Source organism: Leptodactylus fuscus, chromosome 6 (assembly GCF_031893055.1).
Source record: "Leptodactylus fuscus isolate aLepFus1 chromosome 6, aLepFus1.hap2, whole genome shotgun sequence".
NCBI lineage: Eukaryota > Metazoa > Chordata > Amphibia > Anura > Leptodactylidae > Leptodactylus > Leptodactylus fuscus.
In genome coordinates, this window is record NC_134270.1 from 73607611 (window position 1) to 73627345 (window position 19735).

Consider the following 19735-nt stretch of genomic DNA (forward strand, 5'->3'; position numbering starts at 1 on the left):
TGTTCTGCTCAGTGAGGCCCGATGCTCCTGTGACTCCCAGAGCTGTCCAGTCCTGCAGCTCCTGTGTTTTCTTCTGGTGCAAGTCCCCGCCGCATGTGACCACTGAGGCCGATCAGTGGCCTAAGGTGACTGACACAGTTGTGTCAGCCATTGATAAATGTGGACATCAGAGCAGCAGGATCGAACTGCGCTAGGAGGACACCAGAGCACCTGGGACAGATGAGTTTGTTGTTTTTTGTTTTATATATATATATATATATATATATATATATATATATATATATATATATTTTATTTTTTAATCCTAGACAACCTCTTTATAGTGTAGGATGGCAATGCTGTTTATATATGGCTCTGCACTTCCAACAGGCGCATTTGTATTGATCCCAAAGTCTCTTAAATGTACATAAATGTATTTATGCCCTGGATATAACAAAAGTTATAATCCAAGGCAACCTCTTTACAGTTTAATTGATTTGGATATTGCTTGTTCTATATAGCTGAAGAGTAACGTGATCAATTTGGACTGTCATATCAGCAAATATGCCGCCGTATGTGAAGAACTGAAAGCTGAGGTGAGAATTTCTCCTATTTCCGAATTCCAGCCTGGTGCAGGTAACTAGGCACAATCATTCTTAAACTATTGTCTATTAAACTATTGAATAGGTAGCTGAACTGAAGGCTAAACTGCGTTCCTATGAAATGAAGGAATCCAACCATGATTCTACTGAGGCTTCGTCTCTATGTCCTAGTCCTGTTCAGAGAAAATCCCCCAGGTAATGTTCTTATTACACACAATACTATAGTGTTTCATAGTAGGTACATGTCTTAGAAAGTAAATGCATTCATGATGACTTATACAAGTGTGCAACCTTAAAATATGTTTATGAAGGAGAAGCAGAGTAGACTGTTTCTCGCAATATTTCACTGGGGGACACAGAAACCATGGGTATAGACCTGGTCATTAGGAGGCAAACACTAGGAACAAAAAGAGTGATTGGCTCCACCTACACAGGCTATACCCTCTCACTGGCAGAATGCTCAGGCAGTTTTTTTCCTAGTGTCGTAGGAGGCAGTCATGACCTGAGTTAGGTCTTTCTGTCTTGCATCGTTTTTATTTTGTTTTTTTCTTTCAGGCGCAGGGGGTTGTCAGTGTATCCGTTACACTAGTCTACCCCCTGCGGGCGCAAGCGCTCAGTTTATGAGCGCACCGCAGTCACCCAGTCCCCTGTCGGTTGCTGCATCGGCGGTTGGATTCCGTTGACCCCACTTAGGTGCGAGGTATCACCGAGGGGGTGAGTCTGTAGCACCTGAAGTGCTGGATGGTAAGTATTTATCCCTTCTCCACCTCCTCCACCTTCTCCTCCCTCCTTTTCCTTCTCCCTCCCTTCTCCTTACCTTGTACTGTGGATAGAGGGGATGGCTCTTTTTCTGCTGCCGGGGCTTCTTGAGACACGGACTGGAAAAGGGGGGTGGCCGTGGCTTCTAATCGAGGCCGCGGCTTTGCCTGGGTGTAGGCCGCAACAGGTGCAGCGGGTTCCAGCGTCTCCTGGCCGACGCGGCCGATTCCGCGCTGCGGCTGCTACCCGTGGCCGCGGCTTCGCCAGAGGTGTAGGCCGCACTAGGTCCTGCCTCGTCGCTGGGCTTTCCTTTGCCCTGGGGCCGCCCTGCTATCCCATTCGTTGGGCAGGGGCGGTCCTGGGTGGGCCCTTCCTGTTTTTTTGGCGGGAGTCTGAGGGAGGAAGGCCTTATTTAAGGCTCTTCCTTTTTCTGAGACTTGTGTTCCTGGCAGTCTGTTTGGATCCTCTGGCAGCTTGTTCGCAGCAGTGGGGGTCGGTCTTCTTTCAGCAGTACTGCAGGCTGCCCCTTGGGGGTCGTTTTTTGTGCCATGTCCTCTCATGAGGAGCCTTCCCGGTCCCGGCGCCCCCTGCTGTTGTTACGTTTTATGCCTGCTCCAGCTGTAAGCAAAAGTTTCCTTGCGGGCAGTCTGTGTCTATCTGTTCACTCTGCAGTGCCGCTCGCCCCCTTCCCCCAGGAGCCTCCCGGCCCTTCTCCCTCCCTGGATTGGGTGGTTTCTCTGTCCCAGGCTGTGGGTAACTTGGCCAGGCTTAATCAGTCCATGGTGATGTCCTTGGAGCATTTGCCCGCCCAGATTGCTGCGCAGTCTGCGGTTGAAGCTATTAAGGGACTCTCCCATTCCAGTGCTGGCGGCCGTCCTCGTAAACGGACTAGGAAGTCGTCCTATGGGTCATGATCTTCCTCTCCCTCTCCTGGGTGTTCGCCAGGCAGAGGATCTGGGGACGCCTCTGACTCCGATACAGAGTTTCAGTCAGGCACATCAGTAGCAGCTGCTACCCAGGAGCTTGTACATGCTATCCGTGATACATTGCAATTGACAGAGGGTGCTGAGTCTGGGGCTCAGGAGGATGTGTCTTTTCGCCATAGTCGCCGGTCGCCCTTGGTGTTTCCTAACCTCGGAGCATTTGATCATATTTTGCAGGAACAGTGGCTTCGTCCGGACCAGCCCCTGTCTTCCACCAGGAGGTCAGATGTCCTTTTTCCTTTCCCGGAACAGTGTGTGTCTAGGTGGACCGAGCCTCCTGCGGCTATTGCCAGGCTATCTAAGGCGACTATCCTGCCTCTAGCTAACGCTGCTTCTCTAAGTGATCCCGCTGATAGGAAGCTGGTCTCCTTGGCTAAGTCGGCCTTTGCGACAGCGGGGTCTGCCTTGCAGCCCGCTTTTGCAGCATCCTGAGTTAGTAAGGCTTGTATTGCCTGGGGCAAACAGTTGAGAGCTGGTTTGGCCGATGAATCTGCTCTGCAGGACAATCAGTTTCTGGTGGACCAGATAATTAATGCTTCTAAATATCTATGTGAAGCTTCCCTTGAAGCAGCTCGCCACTCAGCTAAGGCAGCGGGTAATGTGGCAATGCATCGGACGGTTTGGATCCGTTCCTGGAATGCTGAGCCTGCCTCTAAAAAGGTGGTGGTTGCTTTACCTTTTTCTCACGGTGAACAGGGCTGTCTCTTTGGGAAAGGTTTGGAGCAACTTATTTCTGAATCTAATGGAGGCAAAAGCTCTCTGTTACCTCAGAGGTGTTCTAGTCGGCAGCCTGCCTTGTCTTCTAGCCGTTCCCAGCGGTTTCGGTTTTTTCAGGGCTCCTCGTCCTGCTTCAGTGAACAATCTCCTAGGGAGTCGTGTTCTAAGAAGCCCTCCTTTAAGCCCAGACCTGCCTGGCATCCCCGATCTAAGCCTGCAAGGTCGGGAGTTGCCAAGCCCCCCTCTGTATGAAGGGCTGCCCCATCCGGGAATTCTCGGGTGGGGGGGACGTCTGCTTGCCTTCCAGGACATGTGGCTCGCCTGGGTTGACGACGCCTGGGTTAGGGAGGTGGTCTCGAACAGCTACTCCATAGAGTTTTCTGCCCTTCCAAAATGTGGACCGCTGGTTCCTGCGATTCTGGTGGTGCCAGACTGGTCTCATCGGGCGTGGTACACAGATCTCATGGCTCTGATAGCAGACGCTCCCTGGCCTCTGCCTCTGCAAAAAGATCTGCTCTCTCAGGGGCTGCTATTCCATCCTTCCTTACATCGGCTGCGTTTAACGGCGTGGCTGTTGAAACCGAGGTGTTGAAGCGCCGAGGTTTTTCCTGAGCCTGTTATTCGGACTATGCTTAGAGCCAGGAAGCCTCAATCAGCAAAGATATACTACCGCACCTGGAAGGCCTTCGTCCGTTGGTGTGAAGAGGGAAAGTATCATCCTCTTGTTTTTTCTTTGCCTAGGGTCCTGGCGTTTTTGCAGTCCGGGTTGGACCAGGGTCTTGGTCTGTCTACCCTGAGGGGTCAGGTCTTTGCGCTTTCCATTCTTTTCCAGAAGGCTATTGCCTTCTTACCTCAGGTAAAAACTTTTCTTCAGGGGGTAGCGCATTGTGTTCCTCCTTTCCAGCCTCCCATTGATCCTTGGGATCTCAATCTCATCTTGGAGGTTCTACAGGCTCCTCCCTTTGAACCTCTAAGGACCATCTCTCTTCGCCTGCTTTCTTGGAAAGTAGCATTTTTGGTCGCTATCACTTCTATTCGTAGGGTTTCTGAGCTAGTGGCTTTGTCACACCAGTCCCCCTTCTTGGTTTTGCATAAGGACAAGGTTGTGCTTCGTCTCCCTCCATCCTTCCTTCCCAAAGTGGTTTCCTCTTTCCATATGAATGAGGACATTGTCTTCCATCTTTTTGTCCGGAACCAAAGCATCCTCGCGAGCACTCCCTCCACTGCCTGGATGTGGTCTGGGCAGTCAGAGTCTACCTGGCTCTTACAAGGCTGTCTAAGTTTTTCCCTCCCTCTGGTACTGCTGTTGGACGTCCCATGGTTTCTGTGTTCCCCAGTGAAATATTGCGAGAAAAAGGGATTTTTGTGTACTCACCTGTAAAATCCTTTTCTCGTTGTTTCACTGGGGGACACAGGTCCCCCCCCATGTTAAGTTTTGGCACAGGGTTGGGGGGTTTTCTTTTTCCCTTCACGGGTTTAGGTTTTTTGGTGGTTTTTGGTTCCATATATATATATATATATATATATATATATATATATATATATATATATATATATATATATATATATATATATATATATTGTTCATTTGGGGACTCTCTTCTATTGCCTGAGCATTCTACCAGTGAGAGGGTAAAGCCTGCGTAGGCGGAGCCAACCACTTTTTTTGTTCCTAGTGTCTGCCTCCTAATGACCAGGTCTATACCCATGGTTTCTGTGTCCCCTAGTGAAACAACGAGAAAAGGATTTTACAGGCGAGTACACAAAAATCCCTTTCTTTCACACTCATGGAGAATCTTGATATAATAATTACAATCTAATAATGAGTGCTATGATTGAAAAATGTCTGTTGTAATAAAACAGGGGTCTTCAGGTTTACTATTCTCCAGGGCATCTAAAGTTTAAATCATTAAAAATCTCCTACCGTTTTGTGTATTCACATATCACTCCCTTCCACCTGGCCCCTCTTCTGGTATTTGTAGATACAGAGGCAGATGGAAATAAGTAGTACATGACTCCAGGATTAGAATACATACAGGGTTTGTTTGTTGCCTATAACCATATGTCTTGCCTGATAGGTGTAAAGCAGCTCGTAGTACTTTAACACCTTCATACACATGCACTCTTGATTCTCCCAAACTTGCATTTGTTCTGAATGAGAAGTAAGCTGCTTCCATATACTTCTGGCGGAGGCTAATCTTCCCCAGAGAAAAAGAATTGGGCGTGTTGAAATCCAACCATTCCATCCCTTCTGTCTTATGATATATTTTTTTTTCAATGAGGCAATGGTCATTAGGTTGGGAACTTGCAAACCATGCACGTTAGGTATATATCTCTTGTAGTTTTAGAGTGCCATTAATTCCATGGTATTGTACATGTGATAAAGGGTTTGCATACATAATACTAAACACAAGTGCAATAAACGTAAAACTAAAGTGAGTGACAGACTAGATAAAAGGGTTGCCCAAGGAATGCCCAATAGATGGTCCCACTTAACTATATAAATGCTGCTCTGCCATTGCGTTGATTCTGAGCATTTTCTAGCAATGCCTGAGAGTCTGTGTGATGCAGAACAACATGTCAGGACCATCTACTGCAGTGAATACACTGCAGGTACCTTTTATTCCACAGATGCAAAATCTACCATGTTTTTGTGTGGTCTATCAGCCTATGCATGTTCATAGTTCATAGGCTGACAGCTATTATACACCACAATACTTGTTTATTGGAGTGTATAATTCTGAACCTGCAATCAGAGGATCGCTGGTTTATGTCCCCTTTTAGGACAAATAGAAAAAAAATAAGTATTTAAAAAATAAAAATTCCCCTTTTTTCATATAAAAAGATTTATCATGTAAAAATATTAACATTAAAACAAGACACATTAGGTAGTGCCGCATCTGTAACAACTTATACAACACGACTGATACGTTAGTTAACATGCAAAGTGAAATAAGTGTGCGTATATGTGTGTGTGTGTGTATAATATATATATATATATATATATATATATATATATATATATAAAATTATTTTTTTTTTTTTTATTATATACTTTTTACTGTCCCACAAGGAGATTTGAACCTGTGATCTTTGATCCCCTGTGCAAATAAGTTCTCTATCGCAATTGATCATGATATCCAGGGGGTTAGTCCGCCAGTATGAGTATATTCCAACTCCGGCGGGTAGTCCCCGGGCCTCGGCTGTGTTTGCCAGGAGTAATGCCATAGGCACAATGCTGTAATATTACAGAGCTGAGTGGTATCTATACACTCAGTGCAATCTAATAGTATAATGCCGAGCGAGAAGGGTTTAAAGGGGAGTCTAGTTTCAGCAACTAAATGTATTTGTCTGTTTATTGGAAAATCTTTATCAAACCAATGAGTACCTTGTACGACTGCTTCTGCTCTTTCCAAATATGCCTTTCTTATTCGGCATTGCTGCTCCAGTTTTTATGAAAATAAATCTCATCTTCTTATGTAGTCCATATGAAAAATTTAGGGGTGTTGCTTCTCCTGCCAGCACTTTACTCTCTGCTCTAGATAAGTTTCCACTTTGTCTTCAGTTAGGGGGGATGTCACTCAAGAAATGGGGGGTGGTGGAGCTGGGAAGCAATTAGAGGAGATTATCTACAGCAGGGAGTGAAGTCCAATCCCAATGCCCTTTCTAGCTAATTCACATAGAATAAAATGCTGATTTTTCTTGAAAGGGAGCTGCAATGCAGAATAAGAAAGGCATCTTTGGAAAGTTAGGAAACAGCACTACAAAGGTCTGTCATTAGTTTGATACTAATTTTCCTGCTGACAGACTCGCTTTAAGAATCAGACTGACCTCAAACTTTATTTCTTTTTATTTTTTAATCCACACAAAGTTATTTCTATATGACTTAATAAGTTGTCATTATGCTAAGAGTACCCCTCAATCACATTGTATCGTCTTCATAGTCAGAAGTTGGCACTCGCCTTAGAAGCTAAAAGATTAAGCTGCCATGATAGTCTAACTCTCAACTCATCTCAGGCCAGTTATTGAGGAAGAATGATGGCATATTACAAGAATGATGTTGCCCCGTAGCCTGCTTCACTGTACTAGTACTGCAGCCCCAGCCTAAATATTAGTTTGGTTTTTTTCTGGTGAAAAAAATCTTCATTTGTAGGTAGAAAGCTGATACATCCAAAGATCTGGGCCCGGTCCAGTATATCATGCTATCCACAGTAGTGACATACTCATTACCAGTTATCTTGTCTGTCGCTCACATGTTTGTGAGCGCTCTTATCCAATCCATTGACAATAACATTCCACCCATGGGATCTGGGACCATTTAGCTGAAATGTGTTACATATGCATCAGCTCCAGGCTTAGGAAACATTTTTCCTGTAACTTATGTTCTCTCCCTTTTATTTCTGGCCATTAACATAGAATCTGGAACAAGTAAAACAACAAAAAAGAGAAAAATGTATAAAATAAAAATCACGGGTAAGCAGGGGGCGCTTAGCAATTTGCTTTGTTCTTTTAAGAAAAATTCCTTTTAGATTGACTTTTTTTTAATTCCTGTTATTTCATGGAAAGTAGATTCCCAGCTGAGTATTACGGCTCTCTCCCTTTCATGCCCATCTTAAAATGTTTTTGGCCCAGGGTCTTTTTTTTTTTTTTTTTCATATGAGGCTACACATTAGGTTGTTTATGCTGTTATTTGGAAGTTGTTAAACTACCTAATAATGTACAAAGATGAAGATATTATTTACTCCCCTCTGCGCCAGGCGTGTTTGTCTTCAGACGGATGGAGCAACATCTGCTAGACACTTACCGTACTGTGTATGTGTGAATGTATGTGTATATAAATTACATATGTATATATCTATATTTATGCAGATGCCTTTTTTTTTTTTTTTGCTTTTATGCAACTAGATGTTTTGTGCAGCTGTTGATTTTGATATCGGCGTGAAATGACTGGTACATGATTAAAATAGGTCCAGATGTTCTAACTTTTGTAATCTTTCGTATGGAGCAGGAATACTGACATTTTTATCAGGTGCACTTCTGCTTCCTCCACATACGTTTCTCATGAAGTGTATCTTTGTGTCTTTTCCCTAGCTAGAAACATCTGTTCAAGGGTTTAAAAAATATATTATCTATATACATATATATACCGGTGTGGGTGTGTGTGTGTGTGTGTGTGTGTGTGTGTGTGTGTGTGTGTGTGTGTGTGTGTGTGTGTGTGTATATATATATATATATATATATATATATATATATATATGTATATGTAAATTTTTATTTTTTTTAAAGAGATGTTATACTTAGCTAGATATTAGACATGGATAGCCACGTCAATCTACTTTTCTACGGTACTAAAGGGGTTGGCCACTTTCAGACCAATATTGAGAGACTTGTTATTAGACTTATTGATATATTATTGTTCGTATAATAAAAAGTTGTACTATTTTCCAAAATACTTTTTGAATCAATTCCTCGTGGTTTTCTAGATCTCTGCTTGCTGTCACTCATTCTGCTTACTGCCAGTGTATAAAAATCAGTTCATGGTCATGTGATGGACACACAGGTGACGGTGACAATCTATAGACTAGTGTGCCCATCACATGACCATGGAGTGATCTTTATCCACTGGGAGCATAATGAAAGCAAGCAGAGATGAGGGGTTAATACAGAAAGCAAGAAAGTACAGTATATTGGTAAATTGTATAACTTTTCATTATACAAAAAATAACATATGTCTCTCAATATTGGTGGATAAACACTAACTACCACAGACTGCCAAACCATGTTGATAGCTGCGAAAGGGGAAAAGTTGCAGTCAGGTTACTATCTATCTATCGATCGATCGATCTATTTATCTATCTATAGGTAAACAAGAAGAGAAGGGAACAGAATAACACATGGCTACAGGATGAGACTACACATGGTTTTAAAGCCTAGCTGGGGGGTTGTTAAATTAGCCTAATTCCATTTCGCCGCTATGGAGACACTGTAGGGAAGCGATTTGCCGAGATGGGAGTCACCCTTTAGGTATTAACTAAACTTAACTGTAGCAACCAGTGCCAGACAGGTTGGTAAAAAAAAAGGGTATATTAAAAGGGGTATGGCTGCACATGATAAATATGGTTGTACATTAGTCAGACCACTCATAGAATGCTTTGTATATACCAGTGCACAAGGGTCCAGGGGTTTATTCTGACCACCAGTTTTGAATTCCAGAAGGAATTTTTTTGCTATAAGAAAAAGACTTCACCTCATGGGAGTTTTTTGTCTTCCTGGATTAGCATTACTGTACAATAACCTGAACTGGATGAACATTTTGCTGTTTTTTTCATCTTTACAAACAATGTTGCTGTGTTAGAAAAGAAGAGACCGATCTGCATGAAAGCTAGATATGCATAGTGTTAGGATATTTCAAGCCAAGGATATTTCTTCACATTTATAAGACTCTTTAGAGTTAATAACAAAAGTTCTCTATTGGTTGCCCATGGAAGCAGACACCAGTGTAGCTCCATTCTTCTGTGGGATATGTAACCTATCTACTGGGCTCTAATTGTATAGTTGCCTTTTGAGGTCCCACAATGCACTGCTCTTTTGTAAATGGTGATGAAAATAATTGCTTCAGATATATGGCTTTTATATGGATTTCTCTGTCTTTAAACTTTACACTGTGTTCTTAATATGTGCTTGATTTTCTGTTGTATATCAAGTATAGCTGTGTATTCTACTTTTACTTTATAATTCTTCATTCTCTTTATTGATTTATCAAAGTTTGGAAGAACCTTTAGATTCGTCAAGTCCAGAGCAAGGTCTTAAGAAGCGATTGCAATCCCTAAGCGAGTTGTCGTCGGAGTATTTACATTACAAGCGTCGTTCCAAAAAGAATAGAGAGAAACAGGTAAAATGGATTTTTCCATATGTATGTTAACTATTGCATATATTATTTTGTCTGAGTTTAATGACTGCAATGCCACTAGAAAGGTCCACCAGAACACGTCATAAATATTTGGATAAAGTCTGTAGAGCTCTGTAGGCACAACATAGGCTTCATGATGCACCCATGTTGAAGTTTCCATAAGATAATGTTGGTGGCTAACCCTGGATAGAGTAGTGTAACAATGTTACCCATGTTCGGAAGTCATTTTATAGGGAGGTGAGGTGCATTTAAGATTGAATGCAGTAGAGAAATAATGGGGTTAATCACAGCCCTCAGGATACATCAGTTTTTATCAAAATTTGTTGGAAATCTATGGCTGCATAATCCTTCATACATGGTTTCCTATCAGTGTTTCTTCTACTAATAGATCCATAATGACTGAATCCCATTTTACATTTCTCCCTGAGACAGGTGGTGTATACAATATAGAGCAGTCCCCCCATCCATTATGACTAGTGCTGGTTTCTTTACATGTAATTCTGCAAACAAAAACCCAAATAAACATAATCCAGGGACACTGTGCTCAGATCTTTCAGCATCATAACTTTTGTACTCCATCGGGAAAAATACTTGCTGTCTATGACAAACATCCCAATAACACAAGAAGCTAGTCAGAAGTAAATACTAACTTTGAACTGTGCGAAGCTGCAGACTTCTCTGTAGTGGGGTGGGGGAACATACTCACCAGCCCCCAATGCTCCGGATTCATCTCAGCGTGGTCGAATTCTGCTGCTCAGCAGTCTTCTTTTGCCAGAAGTACTCGCCGCCTGTGGTGTCCCAGTTCCCTTTCCTCAGGCCACTGATTGGCCTGCAGGAGCAGACCATGCTGGGAGACATCCTAACACCAGAGACAAAATCTCAAAGACAAAAAGAAAGAGAAACACTGAGCAACCCGTAGTGTAGTAGTTATAGTGATACAAAAAATGATGTCAGAATGAGGCTCACCTTTTGGGTTTATGAAACTAGGTCAAAACTCCATTATAGAAAATTATATAAATTTTCATATAATAAAGGATTCCTCCCTTTATTAGGTGCAGATGCAGTCTCTCATACACCTCTTGGGTGTGTGAACAATGACAACAATACGAACCAAAACCGGAGGCAGATTCATCCAGTAATCAGAAAGAACGGCGCTTCTCCTTAGGAATTTAAGTTACGGCTTAGCCCAGCAGTTAAGAACCATTTACCTGAAGAAGGGCGATTTTGGCACCCAAAACGCGTAGTGTGTGTGTTTGATAATAAAGCTGTAACTTAAATTCCTAAGGAGAAGCGCAGTTCTTTCTGATTACTGGATCCGGTTTTGGTCCGTATTGTTGTCATAACACCAGGGACAAGTAAGTATATTGTTTGGTTTTTTTTTTTTTCCCCTCCCTGGCCTCTCTGAAACACTTCATTTGACACTCCTATCTCCTTGCTGCACCACCCCATGCAATAAGAGTTTGTCCTCCTCTTGCCCACCCATCCTGCTACAGCAGCAAGCGCAGTACTCCCAGGGCTGCTGTGGCTTCAGCTCTAGATAATCACCCCTTATTGCCATCCAACTTTTCCGTCTAGCTTCCCAGTACACTGTACGGAATATTAAATGGTACCATTATGAAGTACAATTTGTACTTAAAAAATAAAGCCCTCTTTATGGCTCGGTGAATGGAAAAATATAAAAGTTACAGCTTTTAGAAGCGGGGAGTGAAAAAAAAATGGCTGCAGTGGGAAGGGGTTAAGAAAGCCTTAGCACTAATACTTATAGACTCCTGGTAATTCAGTGGCGACAGCATTAAATACTGCCAAATATGAATTAATGTACATTTTCCCAATCCCTGTGCTTGCAGAGGAACCTAATTTCTGCACCTTGCAACCATATTCCCTAAAGTCTGGTATAGCAATATCCCTGGCCCTGTTTCATCTGTTATTTATGGCTTCGGGCAGGACAGGAAGTACAGGTACAATATCATTGACCCGTGGAAGGACTTGGCTGCTGTGTTTTCCTCATTGTCAGTATGCTGATAATATGTTATTTGTATATGTCGACTTTAGTCTCTGCACACAAACTGCAAGTGCTTTCCGACATGTAGGAATTTCTCCTAAATGTGTGGATACATTTATGAGTTGGGGGTCTGTTCAGCAGTGAAAACCTCCTCTGATTTATGGGGCATTAAAGATCCCTTTGGTTTGTTGTGTATGCCAGTCCACGTATCGCCTGTCTAATGCAGAGTAACTGGTTCAGACAGAAGGTAATGTTTTTCATATGATGGGACACAAAACTGTATTACAAATCACTATATGCTGTCTACATATTAAATGACACTTGGAATACCTACTGCAGAAAGAAATGCAGCTTGTCTTGGACTGGCCAAATCTGCCTGGATTCTTCTTGGCCTCTGGTCGGGCTTAAATATTTCAGTAAGACAGGTTACAGAAATGTGGTTTAACTTCTTATTTTTGGCACTTTTACAGAACAAAAGGGGGGGGCAGAATAAATATATCAACGCTTATCATCCAATAAATTTGACCTCCTCATCTTAACTGGGAAATCCTTTTCTCTGCATTTCCCTTTTAAATGTTTATTTAAGTGACTCGGCCCGGCTGCAGTTCATGGTCTTGGATCTTCAGAGAAAACAGTGCATTATCTTTATATTTAGGATCTTTGGCGCACCAAAGGTTGGACTTATACTGTAGCAATCATAAAGTAATGTATTATTCCAAGTTTTGCATTTTTTGAACAGGGGTTTCTTTGTAAATGTCTCAACTGGGGTCTAATACTTATGGCTCTCTACAGGGTAGATCGATGTGCCCTTAGGTTCCTAATAATGAAACCCCAGCAGATCTTGTGCATGTCTGAATACAGAAACAGCTAAAGTTCTTCACAACACTACATGAAATTTTGAGAGCTGTTCGAGTAATTGATCGGGTTGGTCATTTTGTAGAAGTTCTCCTGATCTATTTAGCATCTGTAGGTTGTTTTTGGCTCCTAAAGGATGTTAGGTTCCTGAGGCCTCCTCTCTACCATGGGGGTCTGTTTCCCTAGGTTGAACAAGGTCATTCACTATGATCCTCATTCCTGGATTCTTTGCAAAGCTTGAGTCTGTGGAAGGATTTGGTTCATTATAACTGGAGTTCTCAGCTGAGCTAGCTATATTTCTGAACAATACAGATTAGTCCCTGAGGCTTCCTTTTGTGGGAAGTCTGTCAATATTCCTATCAACTGTATCTGTGTTAGATTACCCCTTATAGCTCATACGACTGTAATCTCAATAATCTCTCATCCGGTACAGGGAACGATAAAGGAGGCTGTCACTTAATTTTCTGTAGACTGAATGACATGTAAGCCTGCAATGTTATAAAGCATTACTTTCCCATCTTTCACATAAAATGTAATACATAAAAAAAAAATGTATGTAGGCTTGAGGATGTAAATACACTCTGCAAAAATAATAGAAATGGTTAACCATGTAGAGGGAAATTGGCATATCATTGCAGAAGTGTTGGAGTACATTGAATTGAAGATCAAGCGATTCCAGGTTTCAGTCCCCTTGTAGGACCGGTATATAAATTTAAAGTATAAAAAAAAAATAAATGTGAAAGTTGAAAACAAAAATCCTTATAGAGCATACCATACATCTATATCTGCGCTCTGTATGCCTAACAGCACTTCAGTTTATACCCACGTATATGACATTGTTGTATGCTGTGGGTATGAACTGCTGATAGGGCACATGGCATGCATAGAAGGGAAGCAGGGCTAGTTGATTTTTTGAGAGATCAGATTTATTTTGAAGAAATTAATGTGCAGCTGATGGTGAAAAGTGGAAATGGCAATTTTCATTACAAACATCTTTACAGTGCTCATCAGCTGCTCATTCAATGCTTGAAAACATATTAAAGCAACACTCAAGGGTTAAAAATGCTTGCTATGCCCCTTGCAAATTTCTTGAGGAGTGCAGTTTACAAAATGGGGCTCTGCAAAAGTAACATGGCATCCAAAAACCAGTTCCTCTCAATCTACACTACACTATCGAGTGTGGGACTCCTTCCCTCCACTGACCCCAAACAGCAGTTTATGCTCTCATATATGTCTTTTTAGTACCCAGGATAACCCATTAAATAATTTTAGGAGTATGTGTCTCTGTTGACACAAAATGGGCCCTGAAGGGTTTAAAAAAAATAAATAAATTCTAGTTTTCATGTCTTGTCATTTTTGGGATGCACTCATGGGCTGTGAAAAATTCATGGGGCTACAATACTCACTATTTTCTCATGAAAATTCTGAGAGATGTGCAGTTTTCAAAGTGTGGTCACAAATGCAGAAACTTTCTAAGGTCAGAAAATCAGCCATGACTTCTTTATTGTGGCCGGGATATCTTCTGATACATGTAGTATCCCTGCCTGATAACCCGGCTACAATAAGAAAATCATAGCTGGGTTTCTGCATTAGTGGTCGTATCCATTGGCAACCAATCAAGATAAGAGACTGTCACCACTAAGAAAGTTAGAGAAAATCTTTAAAACTCTGCAGAATTTTTAATTACGGTACTTATATTTGCAAAAATGTTTAACTTAATTATTTACAAATATAGATATGATTATGTACATGGGAATACCCCTTTAAGGGGCTCCGCAAATGAGACGTAGCACCTTAAAAGCATTCCTGCAAAATCTGTTCTTCCATCGCCAAGTTGTGTGCTTTCCCTTCAGCACTGATGTGGTTTGGGAAATTTTCTTGTAAATTTCGAAAATTACGGTTAGACTTGTTAACCTTCCAATGTCTAGAATAATTAGAGGGACAATTAAAAGATGATGTCAACATAAAGCAGAGTCCTGGTACATAATATTTATTAACTATCTATATGAAAACCTGAGCATTTCAAAATTTTGAATTTTGCAAATCTTTACAATTTTCCACCAAGTTTTCTATTTTAAAAGAAATCAAAGTTTACCATGAACATGAAGTATAATGTGTCATGAATAAAACTGGGTGAGTTAGTCTCCAAATTTAATGCCATATAAAAGTGAAATGTCAGTTTTGAAAAAATGGGGCCTTGTCCTTAAGGTGGCATCCCTAAGGAGTTAAAGGGGCTGTTTCACCTCTATAAAAATAGAAAAATTGTCATATATGTTGCATTACGTTTGAGCTGTTCAAATGAACAGCCATCTACAGTATGTAATGTATGGTCCACCAGGGCACAGGCTGTTCTTACAGGGCACACGGAGGAATAACTAGACGTGAGGAGGGTGAAGAGAGAGAAATATATCTACGTGACTAGCAAACGTGTGCCATTTATGCCAATCCATAACTCATGCATCCCTGGGCTGGGTGATTATGACTGATATCGTAATCACGGTTACGTGAACATTTTACCTCAATTACGATTAATCAACAATTTTTTTTATTTTTTTTTTATTTGGGCACTCCTTTATTACATGCCATGCTGAATTTTTGTTCCTGGTCTTTACATATTGGCAGTCCTGACTGAATCATGTACAACTAGTGATCTATCAATGACTTGTGAGACAGGATGGCATAGGTGCAAAATGATTGAAATGAATGAACAAGTTTTGCAAGGATTAATTGAGCGGACTTTAGTTCTTTTGCAGTCCATTGTTCGGCCCTAGCTGCGTTATCCTGTTCTGCTATCCCTTTAAATAGGCTGTAGCTATTGGTAAACACTGATCTCATGAGGCTGGGATATTCTTAACAAAACGTTCATAAATTCTATTTTTCATAAACCATTATGTAAATCTTTTTTTCCTAAATGAGAAGGAATATAATTAATAACCCATAAAATGTTTAATTGGCTGATCTTCTGACGGCTTGGCATTTGCAAGTTATTTAATCTGCCTGACAAACAGCGCAGGCGGTTGGCGCTCTCCGTGTTTTGATGGCTGGAGCTGTGATGCAGCTGGGACTAATAATTGGGTATACGCTCTCTGATGCCGTGTACCAGTGACCAGCATCATTCACCAATGTGTTTTCTGTTACTTCAATCCTCTGTAGACATTTAACATAGGAATGTACCAAACACTACAATGTGGACTTGCTTTTTTTGCTGTTTAATATGGTCTGCATAGTTTATTACAAGTCATGCCATATTAGTGGATAAATATGTGAACCCTACCTAACGTGTAAACTTCTGAGAACAAGTGGGACAATGGTAACTGTTTTTTTTGTGGAATGAAGGTTTTGGGGGCTTCATCTGCCTTGTTACTTTAAAACCTTCTAATACTTCTACTTTGTTCTTGTAGTACGTATGTTGCCTACACAATGTGATTGCCCGTTGTGTAGACTGAATTATAGGCCATGTGCATATTTACAAAGCAAAAGGTCTCATTCATACGTAATTTCCGTCACATTTAAAGTATAACTTCCTCTATTTTCCCCACTTTTGTGTGGGGGGAGTTGGGTGACCGTTTTTGTAATATACTTTTATTACCCTATCTACATTCCTTTTTATTATAAAACAGGCTGTAATATTCTCCTCTAACTGAGCTGTTAGGGAAAGTCTGCACACAGTTATATTGTAACTATGTTCAATGAAGTCAATGAAATGGGAGGCCCACTTTAATTCCTATATGTCTATTTAGACCTCTGCCCCCTTTTCCTTACACAGCATGGTTCCATAGAAAGAAGCATATGTGTGTCCTATTTTTAGCTGTTTCCTTGTGCATCCATGTTAGTCAATGGGTTTGTGAAAAACAGCACATGGATGTTATTTGCTCTCGTTTATCACAGGCTTTTACTAGCAGACATTTAGAAAATTGCAGTCATGTGATCTTTCTTAGTTGGGCTAAAATGCTTTTTTTTTTTTTTAAATGGATGTACCAATCCGATGACATGAATGAAAAATCAGGGAGACGCAGGAAACTAAGAAATTGTGAGTTTTTCATAAATGAAAAATAGTCAGCTATCAAAAAGACCAAAAACTGGCATGAGCATGTTAACACCTTGCTTTGCAAATATTTTTTTTTATTTTAAATAAAAAAATATATACAGGTCCTATACAAAAGTGTGTTTTAGGGTGCATTCACACTACTGATACGTTGCCTGATTCTGAACGTTAAAACACGTTCAGAATCAGTGCGTATAAAGCAGTTCCCATTCATTTCTATGGGAGCCGGCATACGAGTGCTCCCCATAGAAATGAATGGGCTGCTTTTTTCACTCCGTGCAGTCCCATTGAAGTGAATGGAAAGTGCCCGCGTGTACGGCTAGCTCTGCTCATGCCGAGCCGTACACGCAAGCGCTTCCCATTCACTTCAAACGGAGAGCTCATAGTGAAAAAAACAGCCCATTCATTTCAATGGGGAGCGCTCGTATGCCGACTCCCATAGAAATGAATGGGAACTGTTTTATACGCCGCTGATTCTGAACGTGTTTTAACGTTCAGAATCAGGCAGCGTATCAGTAGTGTGAACTTACCCTTAGGCTGAGGCTTTACATTGAGGAAACACAGCTTTTTTGTTGCAGATTTTGCTGTGATTTTTTTTTTTTTTTTTTTTTTTTGATCCAAAGCCAAAAATGGCTACAAAAGGAATGGGAAATATATAGGAAGTTCCTATACTTCCATCTTCTACTTCTCAATCCACTCCTGGCTTTGGTTAAAAAAAAAAAAAAACAGTAAAATCTGCAACAAAAAAGCTGTGTGTCTGCAACATGAGGTCTCAGCCTTATGGGGATTAGTTTGATTTAGAAAAACTATGAGAGGACTGGGTGTTGTGACTCTAGAATGTAGTCTTCTGGAACCGACCTTAGATATTATAATGTAAAATAGAGGATCCATTATGGTGGCTCAGTGGATAACATACTGGTGCCTTGGAGCAATGGGGCCCTGGAGTTGAATCCAGCCAAGGGCAAACTCTACATGAAGTTTGTTTGTTCTGTCCATGTGTGGGACACATGTATTAATCTTGTCTAACTGCTCAAATATAGATACCATAGTCTGAAAATGCAACAGATTTATCACAGTGACTGATGCTGGTTGAAAATCTGGCACATCTATAGACATTGTAGTACTTACTGTATTTTAGCTTCCCCTCTCCTCCTCCCCTCCCCATCCCTTCCCTTCAGCTAAGCATCCCCCTTCCTGATGCGCAAAAAACAAATACAAATGTTACATGGCATAATAAATGTGGTATACACCATTTACAGCAGTTTTTATAATTTTTTTTATTTCTGAATTCTGGAGCTTTTAGCTTGGTAAATGTGCTCTACTGATGTTGGGTTTCTTATATTATTGGCCCTAGATTTTGTGCCTGAAGAGACAGGGAGTGATACGGTATCTATATTACTACAGTAAACATTGGTGTTGTATATTAGCAAAATAAATATTTCCTATTTTGTCCCTTTTTAGGGTTCTGCGTCAGAGATCTTTGTAAGTGGAGCAGGAGAGACCAGTCTTAGTATCCTGCTGACTCCCCAAAGTCATAGCACAGAAAAGTAAGTTTTTTGGCAAAATCATTTTTGTTGTTTGATGGATTAATAATAATTTCTGTAGATGGATTTCTTCATTTAACTACTGTTAATTACTGTTACTACTGTTAACTAATGTAAATTTTTCGCAATGTGTTATTTTTTTCAAATAAAGTTTAGAAACCACAATTTGTGAATGGAGCCCTAAATTTGATGTATGCTTCTAGGTTGGTCACTGCTCTTCTGAATGTTGTGCGCAAGCAATGCGCCATCCTGAAACAAGCCAACCTACAGACCCCAGAAATGGATGCCGAGATACAAGCACTGGAGTCCTTAGTCGCTGGGGATCAGGAAGTTTCTGATACACAGAATGATAAAGAGCAGAAATCTGATTTGTATGAAGAAGACATCAGTAAGAGCCTCAAAGATGATAGTCAGCTGCCATCAATGGAGGGTAAGTTGGGTAAAGAAAATTGTAGAGATACGTATGTGTGTATATATATATATACATATATATATATATATATATATATATATATATATATATATATATGTACACACACACAAATCCGTTATATACTAAGGAACTTTCCTGATCTTTCCCATGTAAAAGATCTTCAGCGTCTGAGCTCTTACGTCCTGCACGGGAAAGTTGGAACGCTGGTTGGAGAGAATGCCGAGCAGCTGGGATAGCAAGCACTGATAGATATGGGGATCATTCACTGAGTTGTTAGATGATAGATATATATGTGATATTAACTGCATCTATTCCCAGGGCCTCAAAAGGTTTATGTGTATGTGTGCTGAATGTTGTAGAACTGACATTTCCTTTTGTTTCTAACGTCCTGGTGAGCGGGTATTATTAAACTTTTATTTTTGGTTTAGCTTTCCAGTTATAATGCCTCATTTACAGTGATGGCTGGAGAGCTATAAAACATTCCCTGCTTCCACAATGGAACATAACTGAACTCTCTGGCCCATGTAGGTTTAGGTCTAGATGAAGTCAGTGTTTCACAATAATCATTCATGTGTATTTATTACCGCAGATTAAAATGCCAGAAGCTGGAGCAAAGGGACACTGAAGAGAATTTTTTTTTTTTTTGTATATATCATAAGGTTTAGAGTTTATAAATAAATAAACTAAACAGAACAAGTGGGACATAATCTGAAATTAGTTTGTGTAAACACTTGAAAGATCAAATGGTAGGTGATATAAGGGCAGACTAGTTGGACCGCATGTTTTTTTTCTGTTAGGGGCACCTTATTAGGGATTAACTTGAGTCAATCACTAGCTAGTTTGCTTTTTTTTTATTTAGTTTTATCTGCTTAAGGGTGCATTTTTACTACAGTTATTAAATAAAAG

The 19735-nt window shown here is 40.8% G+C and overlaps 1 protein-coding gene across 1 annotated transcript in view; it reads left to right on the forward strand.

The window, feature by feature from the left end:
* The window catches only part of KIF18B (kinesin family member 18B), a 43520-nt gene that overhangs the window by 14878 nt on the left and 8907 nt on the right, over nucleotides 1-19735 (forward strand). The window contains exons 7-11 of the mRNA XM_075280232.1: nucleotides 501-575; nucleotides 667-776; nucleotides 9806-9932; nucleotides 18314-18399; nucleotides 18600-18826. Of these exons, the coding sequence (XP_075136333.1) occupies nucleotides 501-575; nucleotides 667-776; nucleotides 9806-9932; nucleotides 18314-18399; nucleotides 18600-18826 (625 nt within the window). The remainder of the gene's footprint in view (nucleotides 1-500; nucleotides 576-666; nucleotides 777-9805; nucleotides 9933-18313; nucleotides 18400-18599; nucleotides 18827-19735) is intronic.